At 34.0% G+C, this 15,382-nt stretch overlaps 1 protein-coding gene across 1 annotated transcript in view; it reads left to right on the top strand.

Moving 5' to 3' along the window:
• Positions 1-14,986, top strand: part of LOC133516531 (dendritic arbor reduction protein 1) — a 95,974-nt gene extending 80,988 nt beyond the window's left edge. Inside the window, exons 4-8 of the mRNA XM_061849523.1 lie at positions 159-266; positions 734-902; positions 2,360-2,419; positions 3,459-3,697; positions 4,375-14,986. Of these exons, the coding sequence (XP_061705507.1) occupies positions 159-266; positions 734-902; positions 2,360-2,419; positions 3,459-3,649 (528 nt within the window). The 3' untranslated portion in view covers positions 3,650-3,697; positions 4,375-14,986. The remainder of the gene's footprint in view (positions 1-158; positions 267-733; positions 903-2,359; positions 2,420-3,458; positions 3,698-4,374) is intronic.
• The last annotated feature ends 396 nt before the right edge of the window (positions 14,987-15,382 follow it).

Genomic DNA, 15,382 nt, shown 5'->3' with positions numbered 1-15,382 from the left:
AAATCGTATCGTATCTACCTAATACCCACAGTCAAAGTTGTTGTCATTTAATTCATATGACACTACCTGGATATGTTAAAGTATTCTTTCTATTCACAAAGAGAAAATAGAACAAATATTGAAGTAAAGAGTAGAAGCAAGAAACGTTATTGTTGCAGGCCGCGGGACGCCGGACGCCGCCGCCGCCGTACCACCCGCCGCCTCTGTTGCGCGCGCCGCACCCGCCTCCGCCCCTCCCGCACCATCCCCAACACCATCACCAACAGGTAAACCTCACACTATAATATTTTCTAAACATACTTCAAAGAAGTAATAAATTAATCAGGAAACCGTTTTGTACCGTACCGTTTGACCATTCGATTATCATTTAATAACGTATTTTTGTTAAACGATAGAAATGGGAGTATTTAGATATAGATTGCTCACAGTAATGAGTATCGTCTCGTATGTATAACTTGTATCACTTAAATTAAAACATTACGCCCCTTATGTCATAATTATTGTCGCGCACGGAAGCCTGAAAAGGAATGTAGAAATGCTTGGAAACCAATGGGCTAATATATATCTAAATACTCGCATTTCTATCGTTTAGACAAAAAATACATTTATAAATGATCATCGGATGGTCAACAAAACGGTATCCTAATTTCTTTATTAGTTGTTTGAAGTAGGTATGGATCTGCTTGCGTAATATTATAATATGGAGCTAAACGTTGAGCATTGTGTTGGACAGCAAGCAATGCCGCCAATGGGCGCACAGCTGCCAGCGCCGGCGCAGCAGCACCACGCGCCGCACCACGCTCCGATGCTGCACTCGAGGCTGGGCCCCGCCTCTGTCAAGTACAACCGGCGGAACAACCCTGAATTAGAAAAAAGAAGAGTACACCACTGCGACTTCATGGGTGAGTTGGTTGACACATACAACACCTCAACTGTTGCGAAATGTTAGAGGTGACAAGGGTCTGTTGAAACAAGCTCGATAGTTTCCAAAAGGATAATGTTATTAAACGGAATATCAGCCAGCAAAACGTGTAGCGTCTTAAAAAATAAGTCTAAAATTCAAAAATAAGACCGCAAAATGTAGGTACATCACACAGGTAGGTAGGTCATCGGCATTAACAAATATAAGCAATAAAATACCAGATAAAAGTGTAAGTAAACAAAGCGGATAAAAATTTCACTCCTCCTTGGTAAATTTCTTCGGGGACTGCTTTGAACTAATTATGCGTAGGTTGCGTAGCGTTCATCTACAAAAGTAGGTAAATCAAAAAAAGATTTGTGGCAATAAATATCGTATATTAAGTGAAATTACATATGTGTATGTGTAGATTGATTCGAATCGATGAAAGTACTAGATAAAGCCTTCAAAATTGCTATTAATATTTTTGGCAACCATATTGTGTTCTAAATAACTGTCAAAAATATTTTTGTCACACACTTTTATTGCCGACTGGACTTTCTCTTTTTTGTATGTCTATCAAGTACTTCTCGAGACCTTTCAAATGAGCCTAAACTCAATGTGTTTATGTTTTCCCATCGTAGAGTTCCTTTGGCTACCTTCCGACTGCATCATCAGATCAGTTCCATTTTAGTATACTATTGCATTGTCATCGGAAATACAGAAGTATACCAAATTTCAGCTCAAACAGACACCAGGAAGTGGTTCAAATTTAAGTTACAAGATTTGAATATATATACTCGTATGTAGATGTATACAAAGAAGATACGCGGTGAAGCTAAATAAAAGTGTGTAAAAAAGTGTGTAATAAAAAGAGAAAGTGCAGTCGGCAATAAAAGTGTGTGTCAAAAATATTTATGACCGTTATTTAGATCACAATACGGTTGCCAAAAATATTAATAGCAATTTTGAAGGCTTTATTTAGTACCTTCATCGATTCGAATTAGGTAAACAACTTTCGCTCAATAGAAAAAAAGAGCGAACATAGGTCTCAAACGCACCATAAAAAATGTTTAACTATCAACACGCACAAAGGCTTGAAAATTGCATCTTAATTTTTTTTATTTTTGATCTAACTCATTGATCACTTAATTTTTTTTTTAAACTGACTAAAAATATAATTAATTAACGATGATATCCAAACTCAGTCCTTAGCGAGCTGCGCTCGGAGAAGAACATGAACTCACTAGACCTTTAATAATGTCTGCCTTCACTCTTGTAACTAAACTTAGAATTATAGACTACGTGGCAGTTGAGAGACCATTAGTTGGTTGTATATTTTAACAAAATCACACTCCCTATATACGAGTATGGTAAAAGTAACAGAAAAATAATACCAATACTTAAAATGTATTTAGCCGTTATGTTTTTTTTTTCCCATTTGTAAATGTATTATTTCAGGTTGCACGAAGGTATACACGAAAAGCTCTCACCTGAAAGCACATCAGAGGATACATACAGGTATGTTTTTCCTAAATACTAGCTACATTTTATAATTTGCGTCTGCGAACAAAGCGTCATGCGAAAGTATAATTTGCTATAATATTGTAATTTAAAATAAAACAAATCACGGGGATGTAAGCAGGCAAAGCATTTTAGTTAAATGTGGGTGGCTATACTCGTAGTAGCTACGTAGACAACGAAAGTTATTTATATCATATGAAGGAGGTCTAATGAAAATTAAATTAGAATTATATATATATATATAATTCTAATTTAATTTTCAATATATATATAAAAGTATTCGCAAGTGCTTAAACTTTAGATACTACTATAAGTTCTAAATAGCAGACAATATAATATATTATGTACCAGAATGTATATCTAGATAGACATGAAAATATTCTTCCAGATAATATTCAGCTATTACATACTTATTGTAGCAAAGCGAGTTGCCGCTTAAAGTTCAAAGTTGGTATAGGCATCTATACTTCGATCACCTTTTATTAGCTATTTGTACCTTTAAACTGATAATACACAAATTCGTTTCGTATCCTTCAGCAAGAGAACTGTACCCCTAGTGTAACTTTGATCGACATCATAACGTGACGAACGCGTTTGCGTTAAGTCTCATTTTGTATAGGATTTTGAGTTTCCAAAACGTCCCGCTTGGCGCGCTCTTTCGAAATCCAATACAAAATGAGACTAAACGCAAACGCGTACGTCACGTTTGGAAATCGAATTTATTTACACTAGGGGTACTGGCCGCGTAGCCAATGTTAGAAGCGTTAACGTTCCGTCGCGTATCGTAGTCATCTCTCTCTATCACTCTTCCATATTAGTGCGATTGTAACAGTTGCGTTTCATTCGCCACGGAGCGTGAACGATAGGCACGTTGGCTACGCGGGCTGGTATCTAACATGCGCTTGCTTAACCCCGCGAGGTATTAGCATATTAGCCCTGAAATTACGCTATCACTGTTTTAGTTTTAAGTAGGGTTACTAAAACAGTGATAGGGGGTAGTAGAGTTTAATGTGATATTTTTATTGTGTTGACTTAGGAGAGAAACCTTACACTTGCCAATGGCCGGAGTGCGAGTGGAGGTTCGCGCGGTCAGACGAGCTGACGCGGCACTACCGCAAGCACACGGGCGCAAAGCCCTTCAAATGCGCGGTCTGCGAGCGCTCGTTCGCCAGGTCCGACCACCTCGCGCTGCATATGAAGCGCCACCTGCCCAAGACCTCCAAATGACACGCGCGAAGGGGCGGGGATCAACCTCCCGCGCCCCAATCTACAGCGGTAAACAGTTCTAACAATCATAATCCTGCTATACCTACACCTTTTTTAAATTTGTAAATAATCGTTTGTTGAGGGAGCGTCGTTAACCACCATTTTAAAAGTGGCGCTAATATGCATCATTTTCTCAAGGATAGTAGACACCCATAGTAGACCGTTCTTCATACAAACGTAGTCCCCTTTTCCTCCCTCCTGGATATTGGACATTATGGAAAATATTTTTACACAATTCATTATATATTAACCATGCCCCTTAGTTTGAGTCTTATTTGTTTTTTTTTTTATATTTAATATTTACCATTGAACGTCCTAACCGAATTTGAACTTTTTTACTGTACGGCTAATGGAACTGTACGGCTACCACCAGTTTGACACTGACATGTTCGCTAGCGTTTAGTGTGTGCGTAACTTATTTCTATACATCTCGCTCGCACTAATATGCGAGTACGAGCGAGAAAGTAACGCAGGCGTTAGCAAATATATCCGTTTGGCACTGCTAAGGCAGTAGGTAGTAGTAATGCTACTGGAAGTAAGAAAGGGAAACGGTACAAATCAAATCGTACGCGTTCAAATAAATACCGACTGGAAAGCCGGCCACATTCCGTACAAATCATAAAAGCTTAAACGTTGTTTTATCTGTTTGTTCATAAAAATACCTAAGTGGAATAATATTGTTGCAGGAGGAATGCAGTGACACCATCTTCTTGGAGTGCGACCTCGACACAAGCCTGATGGAGACGTTCTACGGTGCGCTGTGACGCGCTGAGTGCGCGCGCAGCTGAACAGCCGCGGATTCAAACGCGACTGCCCTGCTGAAAACTAGGATTTCAATAATAAATTGACTAAATACGTACGCTGCTGTATCGATACCTTAAAGTAATTACTAGACGCCACTTGGGAATTCTAATATTCTTGTAAATATACAAAAAAATCTTTATTCAACATAATTACCAAGAAAACTGCTTTAAACACAAAGTCATGCATTAATCAAATGTATGATAGTTACCTAGACAAGAGATAATGAAATGCAATCACAATCATAATTTATTAAAAAAAATGTTAATTATCATTATGATTTTATAAAGACATATTTTTCAAACATTATTTAAAAAGCGAATATTGTATAGGTAGCTGAATTTTAAGTACTACATAAATAGTTACTTAAGTGAAAATAAGCATCTAATTTTCCAATTGGGGTTTATACTTTACATTAAGCGTGTCGTTTTTAATGAAAGAGAATAGTAAATAGGTAATACTCCTAAATATTTCTTACTATTTTATAATATGAAAACTGCTCGTTCAATGTAATCGAGGATTCATATTAAATTACCTTTCATTTAGGCCTTCTGATTTGATCGAGTCGAGAAGGTAATTGAAGGATTTATTTTAAAAAGCAACACCGAAACCATGTTGAACGAAGCTAATTGCTAGATTTGAATTGTATATGAATTTAATTTACCATTAATTTATGTACCTACTTGGATGCGCCTACGAGTAGGGTGTACTTGTTTGTATAGAAATGTTGCTCACTGCAATAGCAATGAAGTCGCTGTTGAAGCTTCGAAACGTAAAAGCTCTAAGTATTCTTTAGATATTATTATGATTATTGATTAGTTAAATTATAATAAGTTATTGACTAAGAGAGCAAGGAATATCCAAGATATTACAGTTATCTTTATATTATTATCAGAGGTCGTATAGTTCGTAGGTAATAGTTATAAGCGTAGAATACATAGTCGCGTATCTGAATGTAACGACCTGAGATAGTGCATTGGGCTTTAATACGTCTTTAAAAAAATCTTACTTCACTCCAAGCTTATGTAAATAGTGAGGACATGCATTACCATTAGATTAAGAGAGACGTCACGTAATATTAAGTCGTCTGACACTCGTACCAAGCCGCCGATCGGGTATGCCAAAAGCATTAAGTAAACATGGCTTCTTAATAAAAATAAACTACAAGTTTATTACTGCAGTGTAGCTCTTATTATTGTTAGTAATAAATATATCTGTGAGTCCACACTTCCTGTTTGATGTTTTTTGACTTAAAAATGTTAAAATGTAATAATAGTTATTTGTTATTTACCTCTCGTGTTAATATGGAATTTTGAGCATTGCGAGGGTTCAAGGCACGAGATGTGAACAAACTTTGCTGCCTAAACCTGATCACCATACACACATACCGTTAAAAAAACTTGAGGCGTGTTTCTATGTAACTCAAGTTTCAGTTCTTTATTAGTATACATTCAAAAGTCAAAAAATACTAAATATTAGCATTTGAAACCCAAGCAAAATAACTTGTATTATACATGTACATCTAAGCATAATGCCAATGTTAAAATATACGAGCTCTTAATACTCTTTTGACTAGACTAACCATGTATGTATTTGCCCGAAACTATAGTAACAGCAGCATTCTGTACAAGATAACGCGGACGGACTCTGACTTTCCTTTTTTCATCCAAAGATGGACGACAGTCGACAAAGTCATGCCACAAAATACTGCCCCAAAAAACGTTATTTATTGCCTACGTCCAGGTCGTTACATTCGTACACGCAGTTTTACACTTTCTAGTCTCGATTTATTAAAGACAATTTTATCAAAAGTATACATCTCGGTACGTCTGACGTAACATATCACGTCTTATCCGTACAACTAACATGTTTTACACACACAATTACAGACACAAAAATGCACATGAAGTCATAATGATGCACTTTTGTATGTACCTAATTATAATTATATGGAGCGAAATAACTTAAGGTCCAATAATGTAGATAACAATGTAAATTATGAGCCTTATTGCTTCCGTCCAATTAAATATCTAAACATTAAATAATGTTCTGAAATATGCGTTAAGCCATACCTGTCCAAGAAAACCACCGCGAGACTACTTTACTGACCGCCCTAAGTTTCTACTATTAAACTCAGGCCATTTTTAAAGTAGTTACTCCACGGATTTTTTTACCTAAAGTTAAAACAGTATTTTTTTTCTTGATAAAAACCAGTCAAGACCATATTGGGCTACGCTTAGTGTAGGATTCCGTAGCCGCTTCTAATACAGTATAGGTATAAACACAAAGACTTTCATCCACATTTTACGTGTGAGTAGGTGAGGAGTGATACCTAACTATTCTAAAACTGTATCACTTTGTTATTGCTAAATTACAGCTTTCTAGTAGGGCACTGTGTTAAATCGCAGACAGACAGACGAGCAGACGGACACATGGACATGGCGAAACCATAAGGATTCTTTAGGGAATATAGAAACTATCAATTATGGAGAGCCAGATTTCGATTTTTAAGTTTCAAAAGTAAGCGACTCCAACATCTTCCTTAAGTTATTCAGGTACCTATCTCATAAACCTCGTAACTCGAAAGATAACCCAAATAACATATCAATAAGTGATCTGTGCATATTCGAATAAGATACTCGATGAGAAAAATGATGCAACACTTACCTAAGTACCTAATAGGTATTAGAAATTTAATCTTTCGTATGTAAGACAGTTCTCTGTGGCTCTCAGTTTTGGAATAATTTAGCGACAAGGTTGTAACTAGCAGTTATAGCCCAAAAACTCAAAATGCCATAATTAATAGTCACTAGAATTTGTATCATCTAATCTAAGAAATACTTACTATTGTTAACAATATCTCTGTACCTATATTTTAGCCCAGGCGCACTTTCAAATTAGGTAGCCAATATATTTAAAACAAAATACCAGGTATTTGGCGAAAACTTCACAATGAGCATTTAAAACTTAAAAGTAGAAACCTACGATGGAATGACATATTTATACATACACAGTGACATTTATATAAAAAGTCGTTCCTTAATATCTTGCCTATAATGTACAATACGAAGTAGAACTTATTTCTTTCTAACTCTTAATAATACATATAACTAGGTTCGATTAGTAATACCTATATTAAAATATATATGTTTACTACTTTGTATAGAAGAAAGCTCTGTTCTTGTTCAACCATCGGTCGATGCAATCACGATTGCTATATTATTCCTACCCATTTAATTTAATCATAATCATACAAGGTAGCCCAAAAATACGTTGACAAAAAATAATAGGAACCTTTTCTTGTTACTTGCCTACACATCTTTTACAGTGTAGTTAAAAATAAAAACTAGAATCATTAAACTATAACAACGCGTATTATCCTCAAATATTAGCTTTGATGAACAAACCCCAAGTTTTGTTAAAATGATCAACAATATAGCGCTGTAAAATAATTGTTAACGTATTTTTGTGCTACTCTGTAATATCCCGCTGCCACCTGTCAAATTGTCATTATTTACACTTTTTCTCGTCTAGATATGCACTGTTCTAAGATGGACGGCCCGATTCGAAAAATAAGATACGATAACGATAAGTTCTGGTTTAGACAAGTTATCATTTAGATATCGTTTGTATGTCGTATAATTGACAGAAGCAGCTCGATTCGGGCAACCAATGTCACTTTGACTATAGAAATATCGTAGATAGATCTTATTGGGATCACAGCGGAATCGAAATAAACGTCATTTTTGACATGTCGTTTTGTTATCGATCTTTTGCAGATCTTTCAAAGATCTTAAACGTGTCTTAATCATTCTTCGAATCGGGCCGTGTGTGTTACCGAGTAGCAATTATCATTTATATTTACTTATTAGTAGTGATGCAACGAATAAGAATAGGTATTCGTATTCGCCGTATATCAACATTTTTACGAATATTTTTAGTCACCGAATATTAAATAGGTATTCTTATTTCTTACCCATTTTAATTCCATTAATATGTTTCATTTAGTTAAACACGGAAAATCGTATAGTTCCGAGTTTTAATGGTTTAAAATGTAAAAAATCATCAACACGTGTCTAATTTTCTCTAAATTTCTGTTGTATATCGTTACCCTGTACCACAACACCAGATACCGAGCGACGCCACTGTGAAAAAATTTAACGTAAATAATATATTAAAGAAAATTAAGTAAAATATTTCAGAGAGGACTTAAAGCCAGGAAATCAGAAAGAAATAAAAGATCAGGCGCGCCGCGTCAAACTTGCGAAGAAAGATTTGGCGATCGCGCAGGTTTTAACATTTTTCCACACTATCTCTGAAAGTATAATTTTGTTTAAAAAATTGTTGGTCAAATCCGTCGGCTATATCATTAGCTACTTTATGCTAAAATTATTCTGTTATCACATGCAAGACAACGCTATACAATTGGTAATAATTGACAATTACACGTTTTCGTGATTTATTTCTATCAAGCTAACTTCAACATTTTAAGGTATTTCGTGAAGTCTGCCCACGGAAGTATAGTCTAGTTTCCATGTTATTTTTTTGTATTGCATTTGTCAATCCAAAGCCCCCTCTTAAGAAAACCTTTAATAATCCAAGCGATATACCTATCTCCCGTGGCATATTTTAATTATTTAATTCAAAATGAATCTACCGGCTAAAGTGGAAACAACTCTAGATTTGCGTGGTATGTAACTGCCAGTGCCACTGAGTGTGAAATTAAATAAATTCACAATAAAGACAGCCTTTTCGTGCTAGTGGTGAATATACTTGTCTAGTACCTACGCATGAACATACCTATCAAGTTAAACCCCTTGAAGCTGGTAACAATTTAAATTTCTTAGACAAAGACACAAACTTTCATACAAAAACAACATTTAAAAATCTATTGCGAGCTTCCCGTTGACTTAAAAATATTAAATTAGAGAAGTACGGTTGGTCACTTATTTTATAGTTGGTAGCCATGTCGGCGTATGGTGACAACTACAAGTTTGTACCTTATTCACAGCCACTATGTAATTCATATTCATTAAATTCAGAAACTGCTATTCGTATTCGTAAAAGTACTATTCGTTCCATCACTATTATTACATGATTCGTTTCCATATACAGAATTACAAACAAATGAAAACATATTACTAAGCTCGTGACGAGCAATTTTTTTAAGATTCTATACAAATATCTATACATACAGAGTCTAGTAATTAAATAAGACTAACCACCCCCATACATCGCCGCGAGAATCATCAATGTTGTAGTCGGCATTAAATATCATTTTTATATTTCAGTTATTTGCGTATGAATACTATGCCACCCTATTGCTCTTTATAATTTCAATAGACTTGACTGATCGCAGTTATAGTCAAATAGTCACAAAAGTAGTATCAAACGATAAATAAAGCATTTCAATAATATTTCAATCCCTTAGAAAAAGATTAATAATATTAAAACTTGCTGGCGATGGCGAGATGGCGTCTTTAAATAATAAAATACCTAAGATGCTTTTATTATGCTTTAATTGTATTTTGACATATGACAGCGTAAATCGAATTTCACGAAAAAATATAGATATAGTAGTAAGAGACAGATTATACGTGTCTAACATGGAAAAATAGTAAAAAGGCACACGACGAACGTGGTGTTGTATGGAGGTTGTCCGTATTAAATATTCACTAGTCTCTAGTGTCCGATCGATACCGAAATTTTTGCCGAAATTGAAACCACAGGCTCGGCTTTAATTCAGTCTCGGCTGACTATTCTAAACGTATTAAAATCGTTGCTAAAAATGTAGTTAGCTAAATTTTTTGACATATGAACAATGAAACACCTATAACTCGTGCAAGTGGTATAAATAACCGGCCAAGTGCGTGTCGCCTCGTCTATTCTAATTAAGAACGACATAATAAAATTCACTTATCGTTATTAAAAAACTAACCGAACCTGATCCGAAAGTATAGTGGCAGGTAAAGTTCGGCAGTCTTTTGACTGAAACCGATCTTTCGGTCAAAACATGATTTTATTGCCAAAACCGAAACTGAAACTTAATTCGCAATAACACTACTAGTCTCTGATACAAATCTTATAAATATATTAGGAATTTTTTATCACTAAAATACTCTTTCAATATTTATTAAAGACCTTAGAAATAAACATAGAGTAGGTAGATTAATCTAATTTAAATACCTACTCGATCTTGTTTTGTTGAGTACTGACTAAAAAGAATAAGCTAATATACCTACATGCATTATGAAAACGAAAAGATGCACTTATTTGTAGAATAGTCTTTACACGCAGAATAATACAGATTGATATGATCTCAAAAATATGTTGTGCGGGCACTGATAGTCAAAAGAAGTTTTCTTATTTGTTTATTAAATCTCTAAACAATAGAAGATACCTACAGCATTTTTAGACTTTCAATAGTTTAAATGACGGTTAACGCCAGATCTTCGATTGATTAATCTAAATTATATTTAATATGTTAAGTTACAAATAAAAACTTTGTTTTTAATCACAAGATAATTTACTACCAGTTGTATCTACAAATTATATTGCAAATATTTGCAGAACGTATTTTCAAATTGTTATCAATAAAAGTAAAGTTGTAAAAATTATACGTGCATTCAACGGTCACTAATTTTAACCGTTAGTTTATTTATATTCTTAACAACAAAAGTGACTAAGATAAACCGATTTTAACAGAGACCAACATATTCATTCCTGGGTCAAACAATTTTAAGCATAATTTAAGAGTAGGTGCACTCCTAACTTACTTATCATTGATTTCTGGTGAGAGTCAGAATGGCGGGTTACCTAAATAAAATCAAATGAAAAGCATACCATATTTTTGTACCTAATTTGTACTATTTAGTACCTCGTTTAAAAAAATTTGTACCTCACGGTACGTAAAGTTATCATAAAAAAACAGGTCACCCGCCATCCTGACAGTCAGAATGGCGGGTGTACTTTATTACGCTATGTTCCCGTGGTTATTGATAAATTCTATAAAAGCCAAATTTTTGTACCTTTTTTGTACCTTCACATTCAATTATAATATGAGTCATTTTATTTGTGGTTTCCAAGTTTTACTCATTTTATATTTTGCTTGCTATTACAATTTTGCAGGCGTTATAATTTTTCAAGTTATTGATTTAATTTTTAAGAAAAAACGCTAAGGTACAATTATTTTTATTACGCCAGGATTTAGTACCTTTAATGTTTAATCTGTTAAGTTCAAATAACTCAGAAAATCATGTCTTAAAAATGATTATTCTTAGGAAGATATCTTTGAATTGGCGCCTAGCCTTTTTTAACGCTAAGGTACAATTATTTTTATTACGCCAGGATTTAGTACCTTTAATGTTTAATCTGTTAAGTTCTAATAGATCAGAAAATCATGTATTAAAAATGATTTTTCTTAGGAAGATTTCTTTGAATTGGCGCCTAGCCTTTTTTAAGACATGATTTACTGAGTTATTTGAACTTAACAGATTAAACATTAAAGGTACTAAATCCTGGTGTAATAAAAATAATTGTACCTTAGCGTTTTTTCTTAAAAATTAAATCGATAACTTGAAAAATTATAACGCCTGCAAAATTGTAATAGCAAGCAAAAAATAAAATGAGTAAAACTGGGAAAGCACAAATAAAATGACTCATATTATAATTGAATATGAAGGTACAAAAAAGGTACAAAAATTTGGCTTTTATAGAATTTATCAATAACCACGGGAACATAGCGTAATAAAGTACACCCGCCATTCTGACTGTCAGGATGGCGGGTGACCTGTTTTTTGATGATAACTTTACGTACCGTGAGGTACAATTTTTTTTAAACGAGGTACTAAATAGTACAAATTAGGTACAAAAATATGGTATGGTTTTCATTTAATTTTATTTAGGTACACCCGCGATTCTGACTCTCACGATTTCTGTCAGATAATCTGTTTTCGCCACACTCCTGATGACTATACGATATATTTTGAAATTACACATTTGTGAATTTACTTTAAATATTGATAAAGGATAGGTATATTTACAATTAGAGTTCTGCACTTTGGCCGGTTCAAAATGCTAAAAGCTCGTACTCAACCTTTATTAGTATTATTACCGATGATTTGGCTGGTACTAAAATGGGAAACATAAAAGCGAGTCGCGGCTCAACGTGGCTATAATAATTTATCTACCTAACGTGAAGTTATTCTTTTATTTTTTAGGACGTAGCTGTTGTGTGTCTAATATAATATTGATTTATTGCCATACACGTGACTATAGATGCCATATTTTATATGAACACATATATAAATAACATTAGGTAGTACATATTATGACCTTAGCCGAATAAGTTTTATTTCTCTTAAACCAATATTGTACCTCACTGTTTTCCGTTCTAACTTATTTCTATGCCTTTGTTTAATTATATAGGTTTCATTACACTTCAGTAATAAATAAATGTATTTTCGTTTGTAATGAATAGTTAGTTAAGAATATTGACTAAGTCACAAGATAATTTATTACCAATGACATGTTTTTGAACTCTTTTTTATTTTAATTGTTAAGTGTAAAAAGTTGATATATATATTTTGATGAGATAACTATGGATTTGATGTATTTTTTGTATAAATATAAAGTCTCCAGATGTTTGATTGCCTAACGCGATAAAAAAATTTTTTAACGATGCATATATTGTTTAACGTACATACAAATCTCAATAATATTGCGTGTCTCATTTCATAATTATTACGTATATGTCTAATTATGAGCTAAGATGTGCTCCACCAATAAAAATAAAAACCGTATATTATATCACACATAATTAGTACTATATTCAAGTTTAATACCGCCACCGAAGATGTATATAATCATGACAAATGAACATACCTAAATATGTCTAACAAATTGTAATCTTCTAACATATACTTGTTAAATCACTGTGCCATAACACTTTATTTTATTGGATGTTACCCTACGTTACTTGCGTTATCATAGAACTAGAGTGCGCCCGAGACATAACGAAGGAATAACATAACACTTTTAGAAATAGATATAATTACCTGCCTAAAATGCGTACAGGATTCATCAGCAACTTTCTCATCAGTTTTTGAAGCATAAAGAGGTGTGGTGAAGATACATTTTCTCTCTTGTGCTTACATAAGTACATACTAGACCGTGGTAAATTACGAAACATGTACAAACCTATGTAGCAATACTGACGGATAGGTATTCACATATCGTGTGTCGTTGCGTAGGTACCTGTGTATGTACGATGAGTTAAATTAAAAGCACGGATATGATAAATAATAATAAATAAATTTTGTCCATTTAAGTGCGTTGGAATTTAAAGGGATAAATTCAAAAAAATATATAAATAGGTGCTTAATATATACTAGAGAAAAACGACAAAATCATGTGCCAGCCTTAACTGGATATGAACCAGCTATTTCTTAAACTTAAGCTGCTGACGCCATTAGAGTTTAATTTAAGAAATAATTTGAATTTTTCATAACAAGTTCATCACATTCCGATTCAACTCTTTATCTAATTTATCCCAATGCACAGAATCTGAAGAAATTTGTGAATTAAAATGTCATAAAAACTTATCCAATAATGAAAATGTCATAAATACTTACGTACATTATAACTTATAACTAATTGTAAACATATGTACCTACTCCACCTCACACTTTTTTAGATCAAATGAAGTTAAGTATTACACTTTCGTTAATCGAATTAGAAATCATCAGTATGCTTAAGTAAAAGATTAATAATAATAATAAATACACCAGGCGTTTCCATTATACATAGGTAATAGGAAAACAAAAATCTTGCCTTTAAGAGTGTCTTAAATTGACCCATGTGAAGGAGCATCTAGACTTATATTTCACCTTAGTAAACGATATAGGTAGGTACCTAAGTTCTATCTCGGAATGTGTGAAACCCTGTGATGTTTTCTGAAATCTGTTGAATTACAAGTAAAGTTTGAGATAATTTAAATAAAGTTATTTTTATTCACAATGACGTTGAGCTGTAATTTTTTACATAGGTATACCTATATGTACATAACATGAGCTTTTCTTAAGACGAGGTATGGTCAAGCAGATTTGTAGTATTTGCGATACCTTTTATAGAAAACTTAACGACCGAGTACTTAATTGATGAAATATTGAATACTGATGAGGCAGACATATTACGAAAGTTTTTTAACATCCGATTACCTACATAAAATTAACTTCCCTCGAGTATAAATGGAATCGAAAATACTACGAATTGGCTCGCTTTACTATTTGGCTAAACAACATTTATGACTGCTTAGGTAGATATACATATTAACAGATATCAGAAACGTCGTTGCGTTACAAACCTAAAACGCTTATTTGATTGGCGATCAAAGCCCTCGAAACTAACATAAAACAAAGTATTGCAGCCAATAGATGTTAATAAGTATATTATTGTAATTTTCACATTTCAAAACAAATTAAATTTAGTCACATTTAATTTTGTATTTATATCGACACCTTTTCCATCGCTTCCCTAAGGGTCCGGCCACATGTCAGCGGTGCGGCGCCGCCGCCGCAAAGCAGTGCGGCATCACAGGAATTTGCGGCGCCGCCCGCCGCACCGTAAAATTTAGCGGTGCCGCTCGACGGCGCCGCCCAGCGGTGTGCGGCGCCGCGTGCGATGCCGCGTCCGGCTTAAAGTAAATAATTCAACTACCAGTATTTAATCAGACGTGGATCCCTTCACACGTGTTCTGCTCCTAGTGTTGTTGAAGGCGCAGAGATAAAAGACAATTTTACTCGATAAGTTTATAATGCTGACAAATAGAGATAGATACTACTCCTAAATATACGTGTGATACCTTATTGGATTTGAAAGGATGTATTCAAAGCG

Source organism: Cydia pomonella, chromosome 1 (assembly GCF_033807575.1).
Source record: "Cydia pomonella isolate Wapato2018A chromosome 1, ilCydPomo1, whole genome shotgun sequence".
Lineage (NCBI taxonomy): Eukaryota > Metazoa > Arthropoda > Insecta > Lepidoptera > Tortricidae > Cydia > Cydia pomonella.
The sequence above is the reverse complement of the archived record's forward strand: the minus strand, read 5'-3'. Positions and strand labels throughout refer to the sequence as shown.